Source organism: Pantherophis guttatus, chromosome 2 (assembly GCF_059756535.1).
Source record: "Pantherophis guttatus breed Tessera chromosome 2, ASM5975653v1, whole genome shotgun sequence".
In the NCBI taxonomy this organism is placed as follows: Eukaryota; Metazoa; Chordata; class Lepidosauria; order Squamata; family Colubridae; genus Pantherophis; species Pantherophis guttatus.
This window is the reverse complement of record NC_142064.1, coordinates 266449192-266470406: the sequence shown is the minus strand read 5'-3', so window position 1 is coordinate 266470406 and position 21215 is coordinate 266449192. Positions and strand designations below refer to the sequence as shown.

General features: G+C 39.1%; 2 protein-coding genes across 6 annotated transcripts in view; both read right to left on the bottom strand.

The window, feature by feature from the left end:
• LOC117673540 (uncharacterized) overlaps positions 1–21101 on the bottom strand; it is a 44406-nt gene extending 23305 nt beyond the window's left edge. Inside the window, exon 1 of the mRNA XM_087884338.1 lies at positions 21032–21101. The gene's annotated coding sequence lies outside the window, so the exon portion shown is untranslated. The remainder of the gene's footprint in view (positions 1–21031) is intronic.
• On the bottom strand, positions 1996–21105 carry LOC117673532 (uncharacterized). Of its 5 annotated transcripts, none has more exons than XM_087884388.1 (3): positions 21032–21103; positions 14567–14748; positions 1996–5408 (listed from the first exon to the last, which is right to left on the bottom strand). In XM_087884388.1, exon 3 carries the CDS (start codon positions 4824–4826, stop codon positions 3468–3470), a length of 1359 nt encoding a protein of 452 aa, XP_087740514.1. In that variant the 5' UTR covers positions 4827–5408; positions 14567–14748; positions 21032–21103; the 3' UTR covers positions 1996–3467. The 5 variants fall into 5 exon arrangements, with proteins under 5 accessions (XP_087740514.1, XP_087740515.1, XP_087740517.1 ...); XM_087884389.1 differs by lacking the exon at positions 21032–21103 and adding an exon at positions 20786–20801; XM_087884391.1 differs by lacking the exon at positions 21032–21103 and adding an exon at positions 14868–14883.
• Between the last annotated feature and the right edge of the window lie 110 nt (positions 21106–21215).

Sequence of the window (21215 nt, the reverse complement as noted above, 5' to 3'; positions counted from 1 at the left end):
GATATAATTAATCAATATGGACAAGTATCTGGATTTAAAATAAATGCAGGGAAAACGAAGATAATAACTAAAAATATGACTATAAATCAAAAAGAAGAATTAGAAAGACTAACAGGATTTGAAATTGTAAAAAAAGTTAAGTATTTAGGGGTTTATATTATGACTTCAAATGCGAAATTATTTAACTATAATTATGATCCGCTGTGGCAAAAAATACAAAGAGAGATGGAAAATTGGAGAAAACTACAATTATTCTTGTTAGGAAGAATAGCAGCAGTAAAAATGAATGTTTTGCCTAAGTTTTTGTTTCTTTTTCAAATGATATCAATATTTTAAAAAGATGAGAATTTGAAGATATGGCAGAAGGGTATTAATGATTTTGTTTGGGCAGGGAAGAGACCGAGAATAAAACAAAAAATAATGCAGGATACACGTGAAAGAGGAGGTCTCAAAATGCCTAATTTAAGACTTTATTATGAGGCAGCTGTTCTATCAGCAACGAGTGATTGGATGAACTTAACAGAAGAAAGAATTTTGAATATTGAGGGGTATGACTTGGTTTATGGGTGGCATGCTTATTTATTATATGACAAGAAAGTGGACAAGACTTTTAAAAGTCATATATTAAGGAATGCTCTATTGCGTGTCTGGAAAAAGTACAAGTATAAACTAAACGAGAAGTTACCATTGTGGGCAATACCCAGACACGCGATAGAGAATATAAGTGTAGCGCAAAGGCAGGATGTGATTACATATAAAGAGCTTCTTAACAAAGAAAGAGGTATACTACAATTAAAATCTTTGAATCAACTAAGAGAAGAAAGGACAATTCGAACATGGTTTCAATATGTACAGTTGCAAGCTAGATGGAGAGAAGATCAGAAAATTGGTTTTTTGCAAAATGAGGAGAATTTGGTAAAACAGATTAGAGATCAAAGTCTAAAGTATATAAAAAGGTTGTATAATGCGTTGCTAGAAATAGATTCAGAAACGGAGTTAGTTAAGGACTGTATGATAAAGAGGGCACAAAATATTGAAGAACCAATAATGATGGAAACATGGGAAAAAATATGGGTTAGAAATGTGAAGTTCACGCAAGCTCAAAACCTAAGAGAGAATTTTTATAAAATGTTTTATAGATGGCATCTGGATCCTAAAAAGTTAGCTTGTATGTATCCAAGTGTGCAACCTAAGTGTTGGAGATGCAAATGTGATGATGCCTCGTATTATCATATATGGTGGACATGTAAAAAAATTAAGGCATTTTGGATAAAAATATGGTGGATTATTCAAAATATTCTTAAACAGAAGATAAAATTTACTCCACAGTTTTTTCTGTTAGGCATAATTACAGATTGTACTGTTATAGAGACTAAGTTGATTTTAAATTTAATAACAGCAGCCAGACTCTTGGTGGCACAGTACTGGAAGAAGGAAGATTTGCCTACTATTGAAGAATGGACACTAAAAGTAGTGAATTTAGAAGAGATGGCTAAAATTTCAGCGTATTTGAAGGACCATTCAAATGAAATGAAATTGGAATGGAGAAGATGGATTGACTATATTCAAAACAAATATCGGACTAAAAAGTTTCAAATAGCTTATGAATGAAATCTATATTTCCTTTTTGAATATGTTTAGTTAGTTGAAAAGGGGAGTTAAAGAGCAAGGGGGAGTTTGGAGACCACAGAAAGTTAGCTTATTTTAGCTTACGTTTATTATGCTGTACCCTGTTTTTGCTCTGGGAAGTCCAGGGGGTGGGTGTCGGGGGGGAGGGGGGTTGGAGGGAGAGGGGGGATGGAGGGGTGGGAGGGGGGAAAATTGTTGTAATGATTGTTAAAACTTTTTAAATTAAAAAAAAAAAGGTCGGTGGTTCGAATCCCCAGTATAGGTCTTCTGTGTGAGCAGGGGTTGGACTAGATGACCTCCAAGATCCCTTCCAACTCTCTTACTGTTACTTCTATCCTTGTTTTGCTTTTTTAAAAATTCTTTCTGTTTTTGGAGTTTCTATTGTATATTAATATTTTGAATAACCTTTCTAAAAAAGTCCACAAGCACGTTTGTGATACTACTGTGGACCTATTTTCTAAATTGCCTCTAAATTCATAGAATCATAGCAACATGGAGTTGGTTGTATCATGGTGACCAGAACTGGATATACTATTCTAGGTCTGCTGTCACCAGCACAGTGTAAAGAAACTCTATCACTTCTTCTTGTCTTGACACTATGACTTTGTCAATGCAGCCTAGGACTGCATTGGCTATTTTTGGCAGTGGCAGCACTATACAGCACAATACTGGCACAAATGGCACTTACTATATGACCCGAGGATACTTGGCCTGCCCTTTTGGAGATTTCCCAGAGGCAGCCACCATTTTCAGAGCACCCACAATTCCTTAACACAGTCTACAAAGTGTTAAGGTAGAAAAACAGAATACTTTGTCCTAGTAACAATGACCCAGAAGCAGCCACCATTTTGACACAGAGGCAGGCATGACAAAATGGCAGCGGCTTCCACAAGTCCACCACATGACCCAGGCATGAATCCCAAACACTTTCATGATAAAGGCTGCTTCCATAACACAGTCATGAAGCCCACAAATGTGTGTCTTGCCTTCCTTCATCAACATGAGGTTCAGAGACCTTAAAAAGGTATGGAGGAGTTGTGATGCCTGATGAGTTGGGAGTCAGGCCTAACAATTGCAGGGACCCAGTGGGAATAGGAAAATGCCTGTGGGGACCCAAAAGATGGGGTAGTGGAGGCTAGGCCTCCAAGAGATTCACACAATCCTGAGGTAATCACTGTTCTGTTTAACAACTTGAACATTTGTTTAACAGCTTCATCAGGGCGAGAAGGGGATGGGGATAGGTAGTTAAGCAAAGTAATCTTACTTCACAACCACTGCAACATGCAACCGTAACTGGCAGGCCCCGTTACAGTTGTATCTAGAGGACTACTTCTATGGTGGCTGGGGAATTCTGGGGCTCAAAATATGGAGGACAGCAAGATAGAAGAGGCAAATTCCACGTGTGGGAACTCCATAATCAATATACAAAAAACACCACCCAAAAGCCTTTTTGAGGAATTCCTCTACTTCTGCAAAAATGAAATTGCTGCTGATAACAAGAAACTGGTAGTTAGCCCTTTTCCATTTTCCTTTTCTCTCCACCTACAAGTCTATGTTTTCACCTACATTCCTAATGAGAAGTGAAATTCAAGCCTTCTCTAAACTCATCAACTTTTTCCTTATGTGGATTTCCATGTGGGCAATAAGGAACAATTTATGCCAGAAGCATCATCCACAGACAGATTTGTCTCCTCTGTGAGTCCTCCGGTATATCACCAGGTTCAAATTCTGACAGAAACCTTTGCCACAAACAGGACATTCAAATGGTTTCTCTCCTGTGTGAGTCCTCTGGTGTTTTACCAAGTTGCAATTCTGACTGAAATATACCTACAATCAGGTTACTCAAAAGGTTCTCCTCCTGTGTGAGTCCTCTGGTGTTTCAACGGGTCAGAATTTTCATTGAAACTTTTCCCACATTCTACACATGCAAAGGGTTTGTCTCTTGTGTGAATTCTCTTATGTCTTACCAAGTTGGAACTGTAACTGAAACTTTTCCCACAATCAGGACATTCAAAAGGTTTCTCTCCTGTGTGAGTCCTCTGATGGTTCACTAGGCTGTAATTGTGACTGAAACTTTTCCCGCAAACAGGACATTCAAAGGGTTTCTCTGCTATATGAATACTCTGATGATTTAGCAGACTGGAATTCCGACTGAAACTTTTCCCACAATCAGAACATTCAAAGGGTTTCTCTCCTGTGTGAGTCCTCTGATGGTTCACCAGGCTGTAATTGTGACTGAAACTTTTCCCGCAAACAGGACATTCAAAGGGTTTCTCTCCTGTGTGAGTCTTCTGATGATTCACCAGATATGAATTCCGACTGAAACTTTTCCCACAATCAGAACATTCAAAGGGTTTCTCCCCTGTGTGAGTGGTCTGATGGTTCACCAGGTCAGAATTCTGACTGAAATGTTTCTCAAAAAGAAGACATTCAAAGGGTTTTTCTCCTGTGTGAGTCTTCTGATGATTCACCAGATAGGAATTCCGACTGAATCTTTTCCCACAATCAGAACATTCAAAGAGTTTATCTCCTGTGTGAGTCCTCTGATGGTTCACCAGGTTAGAATTCTGACTGAAACTTTTCCCGCAAACAGGACATTCAAAGGGTTTTTCTCCTGTGTGAGTCCTCTGGTGTTTCGCCAGGTCAGAATTCTGACTGAAACTTTTCCTGCAAACAGGACATTCAAAGGGTTTTTCTCCTGTGTGAGTCCTCTGGTGTTTTGCCAGGTGAGAATTCTCACTGAAACATTTCCCACAAACAGGACATTCAAAGGGTTTTTCTCCTGTGTGAGTCCTCTGGTGTTTCACCAGGTCGTAATTCTGTCTGAAACATTTCCCACAAAGAGGACATTCGAAGGGTTTTTCTCCTGTGTGAGTCCTCTGATGGTTCACCCGGTTAGAATTCTGACTGAAACGTTTCCCACAAACAGGACATTCAAATGGTTTCTCTCCAGTGTGAGTCCTCTGGTGTTTCACCAGGACAGAATTCTTACTGAAACCTTTCCCACAAACAGGACATTCAAAGGGTTTCTCTCCTGTGTGAGTCCTCAGGTGTCTCACAAGGTGGGAATATCCAATGAAATGTTTTGCACAATCTGGACAGTCATATGGCTTCTCCCCGCTGTGAGTTCTTAGATGTATCACCAAGTTGCCATTTTCGCTAAAGGATTTACCACATTGGAAGCACTTGTAGGGCATCTCTCCTGTGTGGGTTCTTCTGTAAACCAAAAAGAATCTGTTCCAACAAAAGCTTTTGCCACATTCAGATAATTTGTTTGTGCTTTTCTCCAGAGTGGATTCTTCCTTGCGTAATTGCTTACGATTTGAAGTCTGCTTTTTCCATAATAGCACACCTATGGAGCTTTTCCACCACTGATATTCTTGAGAAGGTAGAAAATAAGTGTGATCCCTTGTTTAGTGATGCTTTAAGTCCTTTTCTTCTTCCTAGGGCAACATTTGTATTACCATCTGCCCTATGTGCCTATCCAATTGACCTTTTCCTCCCCACTGACTTCCACATATTTCCCTCTTTTTGGAAATATAATCTCCCTTGACCTTTTTGTGTATTGTGTCCTTGAGTTCCACATACTCTATTTTTTCCAGCTCAAAATCTCCTCCTGATTTTCTTTCCTTTGTCTTTCACCTACTGGAGAAGGAGAATTGTGTGGTTTTTTTGATGGAAATGGAGAATATTTTTTATTTCTGCTTCAATATGCTTTGCTTTTCAATATTGCTTGTCATTCTCAGTTGTCCAGTGTGGTCTTCTGGCATCATCTTTGTCTCTAAGATTCAAATGAAAATGTAGCTTTTATTTTTTGTAAAAGGGCTGCAGAAGATTTGAAAAAAACTACATTACAATGAAAAAGCAAACATGCCACAATGCTAGAATAATCTTACATTAATTGTGATATTTGACTAGTGAGTTCCAGTTCAAATATCCATTCAATCATTAAATTCACTTGTTGACTTAAGTCAATCACAAATTCTCAGCCCTTGAAAGAGTTATCATCAAATACAATTATGTGAAGAAGAAAGTACACCCTAAAACTCTTATGATTTTATGTATCACGACATAGTAGAAATAATCTCATCCTAACAGTTTAAATATAGGTAAATATAATGTCAGATGAGCAACAACAGATGATATATTATACCCATGCCATCATTTTTTTTACAAAATCAAAGCCAAAACAGAGACGTGAAAAACTAAAACCATTCTTACTTCTTCCATAGGTATGAAGAGGCGAAGTAGCAGCCAGTTCTTTTTCCAATTTATTTTTTATTTTTTTATCAAAACGTCAAATCAATGCGTGATTGTGTGGCACCTGAGAGTCATACATTCTAATACAAATAAAGCTAATCAAGTTAATCATAATCCTTACATTCAATCCGCTTATATATTTCTAATAATAATGAATACTTATATTAATTTATAGTCTATCATTATTCAATTATTCCACATTTTCTCTTGTTATTACTTTCATTTTGTAATATAATTCTATACTAATATTCCCTCTTTTCTTGTTTCTATCACTTATTCTAGTTTTTGATCATATCACCCTTTAATAAAAAAAGCTTTTCCTTTCTTTCTTGTCTAACTTCTAATCACGTCACCTACTTAAAAGAGGAAAAAGGAAAAGGACGCAGAAAGCGAGAAAAAAAAAGTAACTCATAACAACAAAAAGAGCATCTATCTATCATCCCTTGCCCGCTTCCATACTTTCTATACTATGCTTTACAAGAATAATAGGACAGTAATTTTTATTTTTTTATTTTTTGCTTTAATTTATATGCCGCTCTTCTCCCGAGACTCAGGGCGGCTTACAATGTGTTAAGCAATGCGTTAAGCAATAGCCTTCATACTTTTATATATTTATACAAAGTCAGCTTATTGCCTCCACAATTTGGGTCCTCATTTTACATACCTTTGAAAGGATGGAAGGTTGAGTCAACCTTGAGCCTGGTGAGATTTGAACTTGCAGTAATTGCAAGCAGCAGATGTTAATAACAGTGCTTTAGTCCACTGTACTACAGGCTCCTCCTGTAGAGCCTGTAGTATTAAATCAAACAATATAATAATAAAAAGAATATCACCTATCCATTGCCCCTTGCCCACCTCAAAATTTTAATTGCTATGCTTTTTTTTCCCCACTTACCTCCCAAATTCCTCTTAAATCTATTTCCTGAATGTTTAAGCATTCCTCCCACCTCTACCCACTTCCACTGCCTAGTTTCTAACATTTTTCTACCCAAGCCCCTATCTTGCTTTCAGACTTCTCTTCCCACTCTGATATACAGTATTCTCCCCCTGGTTTAATTCATCAGACATTATTATTTCCACAGTTGTTTCCTCTTTGTCTTCCTTCTTCTCCATTCCTTCAGTTGACTCCTCCTTTTCCTGGATGTCTTGGTCTGTGCTTATCATCCCTTGTATAATATTCTGCATTTTTCCCATAGTCTCCCTTAAATTCTTTCTCCATAATGGTTTATAAATTTTGAAGCAGTAAATCCATCTTTTGTACAATTCCACCCATCTCTCCTTTATTAGGTACCTTGTTTTGTTATGGAAAAAAAAATCAGTTTTTATCCAACAGTCCAAGAGGCTATTTATTCAATCTTTAAGTTACTAGTCCCAATTCTTTATATCCCATTAACAATCAGTTCCATTTAAATAGTTCAAGGGGTTAAACTTGAGTCTTCGATAATCCAATAGTCATAGAGTGGCTAGAAGTAATTCAATAAAATTTTTCACATAACTTCATTTAGATATTTCCAGGCTTGTAAAAATAAACTTATTTCCTAATATGTAGGTTTCTCTTTCGTCAGCAGGTGACACTCTCACCTTGGATTTCAGTATAATCACGCTTCCAGCATATTTGTTATATCAAAATAATAACCACAGAAAAAGTTTTAAATGATTCCAGCATAAAAAATACCTTCCCAGTACCACACCTTCCCATCTTAAAGGTTTAATTTTCTATATATTTCAAAGTTTCAAAGTTTATTATTTTCTTCTTTGTAGTTTTTCCAAATCTCAACAGCTTTTTTGTAATTTGATGACCAAAATTGGACGCAGTATTCCAGATATGGACTTACTAAGGCTTTATAACATGCTGCTGATTCTTCATGTGATTTTGATTCTAGAGTCAAATGTGAGAACATCTGTCCAATAGCAGTTATACAGACTACAATACTTATACAGAGAGAAATACAAATACAAATGTATATATATGGAGAAAATCCATGTGTTTCAAGTCTGAAAAATGTCCAAAAATGGTTCAAGTCAAATCTTCTGAGGTAATTTATAGATCTGGGGCTTTAATTGATGAAATGATGTCTAAAACCTCAGCCAGATTTGAAGCACTAGTTTCGCTCATGGAAGTCCTCAGCTCCAAATAAGGGCAGAAAATACTGCCCAGAACTCCTCTGATGACATCCCCATTCAAGTAGTTCTCCCTCACTGAACATAATTGGGACTGGCATCATTGTCACTAAGAAGCCCAATCATGAAGCCTGATGTCACATGACAGTGCCAATTTACATCTCTTCCTCTGCAGTTGTTAAACTAATCCCTGTGGGTTGTTAAAGGCAATTTCACATGACTGTGACTTGCAACTGATTGTTGTGGCTCCGTCCTCCGAGCCTATCTTATCGGACGAAGAAGGCTCCGAAAATGAAGGAGAGGAGACGGCCAGGCCTCCCTCTCCAGGACCCTCCTCTCTGGCAATGCCTCCGGAGGACACCGAAGGCCAAACGATAGGCTCAGAGACAAGCACGTCCCCGCAGCCACAGGTGGACAGCAACGAGGAAAATAAGTGCTGGCTGGACCCTCGCCAGAGGCGCAGGGAGAAGCATGCACAGCAGAGGGGAAGGCGTGCCAGAGATTAGCTGAGTCACTGGACCACACCCCACAGGCTATAAAAGGGAGTGTGGTGGCCATTCCGACTCTGTGACGGACAAAGCTAATCTCTGGCGAAGCACTTTGCACCTTCGGACACAACACCTATTTTGCTGTGGATTTAATCACGAACTGTGTGTATTTTTGTCTGTGTTATCGGAGTAAAAGCCCTTGGCAGGCAGCCACGGAGTTGCTGCCAAGTTCCTTATCACTGACGTTGTGTGTTTGAAAAGTTTATTTAACCCTCGGCTGGCTGATTGAGTGTGTGCTTGGTACGGGGACAGAACACTGATTTTGCTTGAGAGGATCTAGCTGGGAAGGTCACAAATGGGGATCCTGAGTATGGGATGATTCAACCATCCTAAATGTGCAGCGGTTGGCAGAACCCAAATTGGTGTAAATCCTTTTTCTGCACCTTCATAACACAGGAACTGCTGACGTGTGGTCACTAAATAAGTGTTACAATGACCACAAATATGTGGACAAGCTGTATGTATCCTTTTACAGTGCCACTATAACTTTGAAGGCTCAGGAAACAAGTGGTAAGTGAGGATTACCTATACAACTGAACATCTCGAAAAGTCCTCAATAGCATTTTCTTTTTTTTTACAAAGTGCTAGGTTAAACACAGTTGAACCTGGTTAATACATGGAGGGGGCACAAATAGGAAATACTGTGCTTGTTGGCTAGACATGGAAATAATTTTCAAAAAATTTCAGAAGAGAGCAGATGAAGATCAGTCCGATATTGTTGCCAAGAAAAAAGCAGGTCCATAATAGATTAACAGAGTTGGAAGGGACCTTGGAGGTCGTCTAGTCCAATCCCTGCTCAGTCAGGAGACTTTATATTGTTCCTGATTAATTGCTGTCCCGTCTCCTCTTTAAATCCTTCAGTGATGTATGCCTATTAAGGGCTTTCTAATCACTGATATGTGAGTGCCATCTCCTGATATGGGGCAAAAAAACACACTTGTAAATTTAATAGCTGAAACAATAAAATTTGAAGGCAAGCTGTTAATTTTAACTTGAAGGAGACTTTTTAAAATCTTCCCACCAGCAGAAAATTGCGGCCACGAGTGTTAAAGCATGCAGCACCAGAGGACTCAAACTTTGGGGAGGGAAGGAACATGTAGCAGCAGCTGATATGCTTCAGCCTAGTTGCTTCTCTGCTTCCACATCAGGGAAGAAAGCAAACAGTCCTACTTGCTCCCAGCTTCTCCTACGATCTGCCCTCCACTCACCTGCCAGATGTGTTTTGACTCTGGGAAGAGCAGAAAAACCAGTCTACCATCCACCTTCCTCCCATGAGTGATCCGGAAGAAGTTACTCTCCTCCCATCCTTTCTACCCATGCTGTACTCAATGGTTTTAACTCCTTTAAGCTCAAATACGTATGCCTATTAAGGGCTTTCTAATCACTGATATGTGAGTGCCATCTCCTGATATGGGGCAAAAAAACACACTTGTAAATTTAATAGCTGAAACAGTAAAATTGTACAACGGGCAAGAACAGAGCAGTTGTAAATTGAGTGCTGGCTCCTGCATGAGGCAATCTATGCTACGATTGGTTGCTGTAGATGCAAAGGAGAAGTTTCCCATTTCCCCCGCTGTTTTTCTTCTGTGTGCTCTGTATGCTATTTGGATTTACCTCAGGATGTTTCTGTGTTCCTGACCATCTTGTTTGCTGTAAATATAAAATAAAACTACAAATTTGCCCCAGTGCCTCTGATTTCATTTGGAAATTTGCTGCATAATTCCGACACAGGACTTACTTCTATTACACCCAGAGAAAAAAGCCATTTGCACTGGATGTCATTTGCTGGAAGCATCACAGGGAAGGAAATAACTGTTCTTATTTGTAGTTGGTGGATTACCCAGAAAGATGTGAAAGATTGTGGTGAGAAAAAAAACATTTCTGCTCTGGGAGAGCCCCTTCTTCTGACACTGATGGAGGCATTTGGGATTATGAGCACACACAAATGAATCCCTTGGTGTGCCTGAGCTCTTCCAAAGAAGCCCCAACGGGCAGCACTGCCACTTCTTAAAAGTCCCCTCACTATGGCTTGGAACAGAGGTGGGTTTCAGCAGGTTCTGACCAGTTCTGGGGAACCAGCAGCGGAAATTTTGAGTAGTTCAGAGAACTGGTAAATACCACCTCTGACTGGCCCCGCCCCCATCTATTCTCTGCCTCCTGAGTCCCAGCTGATCGGGAGGAAATGGGGATTTTGCAGTAACCTTCCCCTGCCACGCCCACCAAGCCACACCCACCAAGCCATGCCACGCCTACCAAGTCACACCCACAGAACCAGTAGTAAAAAATTTGGAAATCCACCACTGGTTTGGAAACTGCAGGATGGTTGGGAGAAGGCTAAAGCGGATGTGGAGACTACAGATTAAGAGACTCGATGCGTGATGAACTGGACTTTCTTAAGAAGAATGGGAAATGGACCTACTATATCTAACTGGAAAACAATTTGGAAACTAATATTGCTCCAATATATTTATGAATATTCCCGGGGGGGTTAATATAGGTAAATATGTTTTTGTCTTTCTTTAATTCAATTTTTTTCTTTTAATTGTTTTGTCTATCCTTGTTTTGCTTTTGAAAAAAGTCTTTTTTGGCGTTTGTACTATATATTAATTTTCTGAAGAAAATAACCTTTTTTTAAAAAAAAAAGTCCCTTCACCACAAGCACATTAACGGGGCTACTATATACCTATTTTCTTAACTGCCTCTAAATTCAAAGAATCATAGCATCATGGAGCTGGTTGTATTGTGGTGAACAGTATTCTAGGTGTACAGTCACCAGCACAGTGTAAAGCAAGTTTATCATTTCTTGTCTTGACACCATGCCTCTTTTGATTAATTGGCTTTTTTTGGCAGTTGCAGCACAATACTGTCACAAGTGGTACTTGTCCACTTATGTGGCCCAGGGATACATGCCCTGCCCTTTTGGGGATCTCCTGGAGACAGACACCATTTTTAGTGCACCCACAATTCCTTAACACAGCCTACAAAGTGTTAAGGTAGCAAAATAGTCCCACGTGACAGTGACCCAGAAGAAGCCACCATTTTGACACAGAGGCAGCCATGGCAAAATGGCAGGTGCTTCCACAAGTCCATCACATTGCCCAGGCATGAATCCCAGGCACAGTCAAAATATTGGCTGCTTCCACAACACAGTCATGCAGCCCACAATTGTGTGTCTTGCCTGCCCTCCCTCACCAACATGAGGTTCAGTAATCTTCAAAAGATATGGAGAAGGCAGAGGTTGTGATGCCTGGTGGGGTGGGAGTCAGGCCTAACAATTGCAAGGATCCAGTGGGAGTAAGAAACGCCTATAGGGACACTGTGGAGAAGGAAAGGTTGTAGGAACCCAAAAGTTGGGGTAGTGGGGGCTAGAACTTCAAGAGATTCCCACAACCCTGAGGTAGTCACTGTTCTGCTTAACAAGTTGAACATTTGTTTAATAGATTCATTAGGGAGAGAAGGAGGTAGGGGTAGTTAAAGCAAAATGATCTTGCTTTACAACCATAACAACTCACTTGCAACATGCAACCATAACTGGCAGGTTCCATTACAGTTGTATCTAGAGGACTACTTGTATGGTGGCTGGGGAATTCTGGGGCTCAAAATCTGGAGAACAATAAGGTAGAAGACAGAAACTCCACCTGTGGGAATTCCATAATCAATACACAAAAAACACCACCCAAAAGCCTTTTTGAGGAATTCCACTACTTCTGCAAAAATAAAATATCCAGAAACTGTTGCTGATAACAAGAGACTAGTAGTTAACCTTTTTCCTTTTCTCTCCACCTACAAGTCTAATCCCAAGACATGTTTGAGTAAAAAGAAATCAGGCCAGAATTCAAGTAGTCAATTTCTCACCTACATTCCTAATGAGAGATGAGAAATCTAATCCAAGCCTTCTCTAAACTCATCAATATTTCCCTCATGTGGATTTCTTTGTGGGCAATAAAGGACAATTTATGTCTGAAGATCATCCACAGGCAGGACATTTGAATGATTTATCTCCTGTGTGAGTCGTCTGGTGTCTCATGAGGTAGAAATTTTTAATGAAACTTTTCCCACACTGTGGGCCCACATAAGGTTTCTCTCCTGCGTGAGTCCTCTGATGTTATCACCAAGTTCAAATTCTGAAGGAAATGTTTGCCACAAACAGGACATTCAAAGGGTTTCTCTCCTATATGAATCCTCTGGTATTTGACCAGATAGAAATTCTAACTGAAATATTCCCACAATCAGGATACTCAAAGGGTTTGTGTCAAGGTATATAGATTTAATAGCTGTAAACTGATGTAAGGTTGTAAGCGGAGGGAGCTGAGAGCTGATACAATGGGAATGAGGCAGCAGGGTTACTGCCACTTTAAGAAGCTGGGTATGAAGCTGCCTATATAAGGGAAGCCATTAGAGGGCGTTTCCTTCTCCTCATGTTCTCTCTTGTCGTGTATCTCATTGCTCCCCTTGTGTCAGTAGCTGTATGATAAGGTATTTACCACATATATGTCTCTATATATTTAGCTGTAGATAAAACCACTGTTAATTATCTAAGGCTCTGTGTGCGGTGTTTTACTCCTGGGTTTATCTCATAATACTAGTCACCCTGCCTAAACTCTGACAGTTTGTGTCTTGTATGAGTCCTCTGACGAGTCATCAGGTCAGAATTCTGACTGAAATTATTCCCACAATCGGGACATTCCAAGGGTTTCTTCTCCTGTGTGTGTTCTCTGGTGTTTCACCAGGTCAGAACTGTAACTGAAACATTTGCCACACTATGGACACTCATACGTTTTTCTCTTCTGTGAGTCCCCTGGTGTATCACCAGGTTGGAATTCTTACTGAAACATTTCCCACAATCAAGACATTCATATGGTTTCTCTCTTGTGTGAGTCCTCTGGTGAATCACCAAATGGGAATTCTGACTGAAACTTTTCCCACAATCAACATATGCAAATGGTTTCTCTCCTGTGTGTTCTCTGATGTCTTACCAGGTTGGAGTTGTGACTGAAACTTTTCCCACAATCAGGACATTCAAAGGGTTTCTCCCCTGTGTGAGTCCTGTGGTGTTCCACTAGGCTGGAGTTCTGATAGAATCGTTTCCCACAAACATGACATTCAAAGTATTTATATTCTGTGTGAGTCCTCTGGTGTATCAGCAGGCTGCTGTACCAACTGAAACTTTTCCCACAATCTGGACATTCAAAGGGTTTTTCTCCTGTGTGAGTCCTCTGATGGTTCACCAGGTCAGAATTCTGATTGAAACTTTTCCCACAATCAGGACATTCAAAGGGTTTCTCTCCTGTGTGAGTTCTCTGATGTCTTGTCAGGTTGGAATTGTGACTGAAACTTTTCCCACAATCAGAACATTCAAAGGGTTTCTCTCCTGTGTGTGTCCTCTGGTGTTCCAACAGGTGGGAATTCTGATTGAAACATTTCCCACAAACAGGACATTCAAAGGGTTTCTCTCCTGTGTGAGTCCTCAGGTGTCTCACGAGGTGGGAATTTGCAATGAAACGTTTCCCACAATCTGGACAGTTATACGGCTTCTCCCTGCTGTGAGTCCTCGGATGCATCACCAAGTTGCGAGTTTCGCTAAAGCATTTACTACATTGGGAGCACTTGTAAGGCATCTCTCCTGTGTGGGTCCTTCCATGAACCAAAACTGACCTGTTCTGACCTGAGCTTTTGCCACATTCAGATCATTTGTATCTGCTCGTCTGCAGAGTGAATTCTCTCCTGCATAATTACTTGTGATTTGAAGACTGCTTTTCTCACAATAAGCACATCTATGGAGCTTTTCCACCACTGGTATTCTTGAGAAGGTCGAAAATATGTGTGATCCCTTATTTAGGGGTGCTTCGATTTAAGCCCTTTTCAGGGCAAGGTGTGCATAACTATCTGCCCTATGTAACTATCCAATTGACCTTTTTCTCCCCACTAACTTCCAGATGTTTCCCTCTTTTTCTGAAATGAAAAATGACCTTTTTGTGTAACGTAAATTTGAGTTTTGCATACTCAACTTTTTCCAGCTCAAAATCACTTCTTGATTTTCTTTCCTTTGTTTCACCTACTGGGGAAGGAGAAGAACTCTGTGGTTTTTCTGAAGAAAATGGAGAGTATTTTTATTTCTGCCTCCATCTGCTTTGCAGTGTTGCTTGTTATTCTCAATTGTCCAATGTGGTCTTATCGGCATCCTCTTTGTCTGTAAGATTCAAATGAAAATGTAGCTTTTATTGTTGTAAAAGGGTTGCAGAAGATGTGAAAAAGAAGTATGTTACAATGAAAAAGCAAACATGCCACAGTGCTAGAATAATATCTTACATGAATTATGACTCATTTGACTACTGGGATCCAAATTCCATTATCCATTCAATCATGAAATTCACTTCCTGACTTGGGTCACTAACAAATTCTTAGTCCTGCAAAGGGTTATCATCAAATACAGTTATGTGAAAAAGAAAGTACATCCTTTTTGAGTTCTATGATTTTACACATCACGACATAGTAGAAATCATCTGGTCCTTAGCAGTTCTTAAAAATGGGTAAATATAACCTCAGATGAACAACATATATTACACTTGAGGACTTCCGGTTTGGCGTCCCAGCGATGCAGTCAGGGAAATGGTGGGCTTTGATGAGCCCCGCGAAAACCCTGACTGACGAGCCGCCGCCAATGGGTCTTTGGACCGAACCTGTCTTATAGGGACAGGGGAAGGAGAGGGGCGCCTCGGACGGCCAAGAGGAACAGGCAAGTTCCTTGGAGGTCGGACAGAATCCTCTTGAGTCGGTGGCGGGGGGAGGCAACCATGACGGCTGCCACGAAGCTGGGACAAATCTGGAAAAGAATTGTGCAGGAGGAAAGAAGAAAGAACGATGTGCTTTGAAGCCGGGTGAGTGACACCAACCCAGGCGAGAAACAACGTTAGACTATAGACTTTTACTAATAAGACCCCTAGCCTTAAACAGTGGCTGTAGATTTGCGGGGCTTGAAGATTTGGTAAAGTAACAATAGGGGATAACGACCCATTAAGGAATTTACTTTAGTACTGATTGTTTTGGATGAATTGGCTATTAACAAATTAGAAAACTGAGTTTTCCTTCAAATTGGAACAGACTCGATCTTTGGAAAAAGAGAAAAGGACAAATAAGGACTTAACACCTTTAAAAGTTAGATGAAGCGAGGCAAACAGATGGTTACATAATTGCTACAAAATGGAGATTGCTGTGACTAAGCGAAAAAATTGCGGAGACTCGCCTTCTGCTTGAAAAAGAACTATTTTGACTGGCTATTTACCCTGGATTACTTAGAAAATAACGATGGACTTTTGGATTTTGGAGATTTGTATTCTGCCTATGGGTGGTTTTATAAAGAAAGAAGAAATATAATGGAACTAATAAAATCGAAACTAACTGGCTCAGGGACAAAAGTGGCGCAGGAACAAAAATAGGGAAACTGATGGATTCTATATGGAACAGACTTTACAATAGAATTAAAATGATATACAGAGTTACAAACATGGATATATTGATTTTGAAGTGGAATGCTTATGGACAGATATGGAAATGATGAAATAAAATAGATAAACTTAAAATGTAATGTTTAAATGTTTAAATGAGTTTTAAATATAAGCAGGAGGTATCTACGGAGAAATAAAGATGGAAAATAAAAGAAGGTAACTAAAATGTTAAGGTGGTTAAAAATGATATTTTTACAAAAGCATAAGAGTATATATTAATATGAGACAAACTTAAGAAAATTTATTAGACTATGGGAGAATAAGTGGAGAATATGTCTGATGCAACAAGTAATTTTTAATTGTAAAATTTATTAGACTATGGGAGAACAAGTGGAGAATATGTTTGATATAACATGTTTTAATTTTAAACTGTAAACAAAGTTGAGAATGGTAAATATGATTAAATGTGAATGATTAATGAACTATTGGATGATAAAATATAGAAACACAGACTTAAGTAACAAATTGTGATTGAATTTAATGTATGTTGGAAATGATCAACATTAAGAAATAGGTTGGGAAACACCCTGGAAGAATATATTTGGAAATATATTGAAAAGAAAACACTTAAAATAAGATATGCTGGGTATCAGCCAAACGATAGTTGGAGGTATGGAAGAGAATATGCTGGAAATCAGCCAAAATAAAATATGCTGGAAATCAGCCAAACAATAGTTGGAGGTAGGGAAGAAAATTATGCTGGAAATCAGCCAAATAATAGTTGGAGTTATGGAGAAGAATATGCTGAAACTCAGCCAAAATAAAATATGCTAGAAATCAGCCAAATAACAGTGGGAGATATAGAAGAGAAAATACTGGAAAATAGCCAAATTAATATGGGGTGAAAAAGAATATGTTGGAAGACAATTAAAATGAAGGGAAACGATTTTGAGATTATTTTGTGTAAAATGAAATGTGTAATAGATGATAAGTTTAAGAAAATTATGTGTAAATTGACAAAGTTTAGGATCTAAAGATTGAATGAAATGGGTCCAGACATTAAGAAATACAGATAGAATTTTGATTTATAAATTGAAATAAAAATAGAGTTGTATATATTGGAAATTAAGATAAGTGGTCATAAAATAGTAAGGTAAATACTCAGATCTAGACGTTATAATATTTCTTAAATTTGTGTTTTGATATTGATGTTAAAAGAAGTAATGGAGAAAATTTAGGAAAGAATTAGAATGAATTTTGATTTATAATTGGATATTTCATTTCATTTTCATTTTATTAAATTTGTATACTGCCCTACTCCCGAAGGACTCAGGGCGGTGAACAGCCATGAAATAAAACATATAAATACAAAATTTAAAATAGAAATAAAACAAGTTAAATAAATTTGGCTGAACCATATTTAAAACCCCAATAATTTAAAACCAAATTTAAAATTCCCATTTAAAAGAGAAGTTTAGGTCAGGCCGGCTTACTGGAATAGGAACGTCTTAAGCGTGCGACGGAAGGTACGCAGATCCGGAATCCTCCGTATCTCGGGGGGGAGCTCGTTCCAGATAGTAGGTGCCCCCACAGAGAAGGCTCTCCCCCTGGGGGCCGCCAGTCGACATTGTTTGGCCGATGGCACCCGGAGGAGCCCCTCTCTATGGGAGCGTACTGGTCGGTGGGAGGCTATTGGTGGTAGCAGGCGGTCCCGTAGATAACCAGGTCCTAAGCCATGGAGCGCTCTAAAGGTGATGACCAAAACCTTGAAGCGCACTCGGAAGACCACCGGGAGCCAGTGCAGCTCGCGCAGGAGAGGCGTTACATGGGAGCGCCACGTCGCTCCCATCACCATGTAAAAATGAGTGGAGTTTATTTGGGAATTAAGATTTGTGGTGATATAATAGTTTGGCCTAAATTAAAAAGTTAGAATTTATCTTTAAAATTTTTGTTTTGATTAGTAATTTTAAAAGATGCAATGAGGAAATTTTAAATGGAGTTTGTTAAAAATGTAAATGATTGTACCTATTTATGACCGGATCAAGACTTCGTTCTTAAAAGATATATTTTATGTTTATGTTTGAAAAAAAAAATTATTAAAAAAATCATATATTACACCCATGTCATCATTTTTTTAAACAAAAAGAAAACTGCTAAGTAGAAGCCCAGTGCTGCTAATCAATTAATATCAGCACGTGTGACTGCATCTATAAAAGCTGAATTTGTAGGGCTTTCCTGGTCTCTGGCACTCTACAGGACATTCAGAAAGTATTTAGACCCACTTCATTTTGTCAATTTTGTTATGCTGCAGCCTGATTCTACAGTTATTGAAATTCATTTTTTTCTCATTAATCGACACTCAGTACCCCATAATGACTAAGTGAAAACAGAAGTTTATAAAAGTCTGTAAATTTATTAAAAGGAAAAATCTGAAACATCACTTTGGCATAACTATTCAGACCCTTCACTCAGTATTTTGTTGAAACATCTTTGGCAGCAATTACAGCCTCAAGTCTTTTTGGATATGAATGTTCCAACACTGGAAGTTTTTAAGAACATATTGGACAACCGTTTGTCTGAAATGGTATAGGTTTCCTAAGTGAGCAGAGGGTTGGCTAGACTAGAAGATTTCCAAGGTCCCATTCAACTCTGTTATTCTGTTATCTGGGGAGAGTTATAAGACTGTTTCCCAACAATTTAAACTCCATCATTCTACATTCCACATTCACAAGTGGAAAACATTGAAGGCAATTGTCAATCTTCCCAGGAGTGGAAGTCCCAGCAAATCAACCCCAAGTTCAGATAGTGCAATGCTCAGAGAAATTACAAAAAATCCAAGCATTACATCTCAGGCTCTACAGGCCTCATTTAGCATGTTAAATGTTAAAGTTCATGACAGTACAATTAGAAAAAGACTGAACGAGTATGGTTTGTTTGGAAGGATTGACAGGAAAAAGCCTCTTCTCTGTAAAATGGATATGGCAGAAGCACTTAGATTTGCAAAGTTGCATTTGAACAAATTACAAGACTTCTGGAACACTGTCCCTTGGACAGATGAGACCCAAGTGGAGATATTGGCCATAAAGCACAGTGCCATTTTGATGAAAACCAAACATATCAACACAAACATCTCATATCAATCATCAAACACAGTGACGAAGGGGTGATTATTTGGGTTTGTTTTGCAACCACAGGACCTGGCCACTTTGCAGTCACTGAGTTGTCTATGAATTCCTCTCTATCCTAAAGCATTCAGAATCAGAATAGACCTGGAAAGGACCTTGGAGGTGTTCTAGTCCAGCCCTCTGCTCAAGCAGCAGATCCTATACCATTTCAGACAAGTGACTGTCCAGTGTCTTCTTCAACATTTCTAGTGATGAAGCACCCACAATGTCTGAAGGCAAGCTGTCCTACAGGTTAATTGTTCTTACAATTAAGAAGTTAAGAAGATTCTCCTTAATTCCAGGTTGCTTCTCTCCTTGATTAGTTTCCATCGGGTCTTGCCCTGCCTTCAGATGGTTTGGAAAATAAGTTGACCCCCCTCAAATACTGGAGTACTGCTATCATGTCCCCTCTAGTCCTTTTCTTTAAAGCAGCCAAACCCAAATCCTACAATTGTTCTTCATGTTTTAGTCTCCAGGCCTTTAATCAACTTAGTTGCTTTTCTTTGTACTTTTTCCAAATCTCAACATCTTTTTTGTAATTTGATGACCAAAAAAGTATTCCAGTTATGTTCACACTAAGGCTTTATAAAGCAGTGCTAATACTTCATGTGATTTTGATTCTAGAGTCAAAAATGAGACCATCTATCCAATAGCAGTTTCTCACACATGGCTTCTCTGTTTTGGCTTTCTTTTTGTAAAATACATGATGACATGATGTAATATGTTCATGTGTTGTTGTTCATGTGAAGTTATATTTATCTACTTTTAAGATTTCTAAGGACCAGATGATTTTTACTGATATGCAAAACCATAGAACTCAAAACAGGGTATACTTTCTCATTCACATGGCTGCATATTTGGACGAAATGGGAATAGATTATACCCTTGGAGATATAGGTATACATGTACAGAGAAATACAAATACAAATGTATATATATGGAGAAAATCCATGTGTTTCAAGTCTGAAAAGGGTCCCAAAATGGTTCAAGTCAAACCTTCTGAGGTAATTGATAGATGTGGGGCTTTAACTGATGAAATGATACCTCAGCAAGATTTGAAGCACCAGTTTTGCTCATGGAAGTCCTCAGCTCCAAATAATGGCAGAAAATACTGTCCAGAACCCCTCTGATGACATCCCCATTCAAGTAGTTCTCCCTTATTGAGCACAATTGGGACTGGCATCATTGTCACTGCTTATACAATGCCATAGTAACTTTGAAGGTGAACAAGTGATAAGTGAAGACTACTTAGTCAATTGAACATCCCAAAAGGTCCTTGATAGCTTATATATATATATATATATATATATATTGGCTAGACATGGAAATAATAATAAAAAATCTCAGAAGAGAGCAAAAGAAGATCAGTCCGATATTGTTGCCAAGAAAACCGCAGGTGCATAACAGAATAACAGAGTTGGAAGGGACCTTGGAGGTCGTCTACTCCAATCCCTGCTCAGGCAGGAGACTTTATATTGTTCCTGATTAATTGCTGTCCCGTCTCCTCTTGAAATCCTTCAATGCTTAACTCATTGTAAGCCACCCTGAGTCTCCGGAGAAGGGCGGCATATAAATTAAAAAGAACAAAGAACAAGAAGAACAGTGATGAAGAACTCACAACTTTTGGAGGCAAGCTGTTAATTTTAACTTGAAGGAGACTTTTTAATATCTTCCCACCAGCAGAAAATTGCGGCCACCAGTGTTAAAGCATGCAGCACCAGAGGACTCAAACTTCGGGGAGGGAAGGAACATGTAGCAGCAGCTGATATGCTTCAACCTAGTTGCTTCTCTGCTTCCACATCTGGGAAGAAAGCAAACAGCCCTCCTTGCTCCCAGCTTCTCCTACGATCTGCCCTCCACTCACCTGCCAGATGTGTTTCGACCCTGGGAAGAGCAGAAAAGCCACTCTGCACTCCACCTTCCTCCCATAAGTGAGCCGGAAGAAGTTCCTCTCCTCCCATCCTTTCTACCAATGCTGTACTCGATGGTTTTAACTCCTTTAAGCTCAACCACGTATGCCTATTGAGGGCTTTCTAGTCACTGATATG

Bases quoted from the DNA above. Each gene is read 5' to 3' on its own strand.
- LOC117673532 (XM_087884392.1), bottom strand. From the start codon at position 4,826: ATGCCCTACAAGTGCTTCCAATGTGGTAAATCCTTTAGCGAAAATGGC.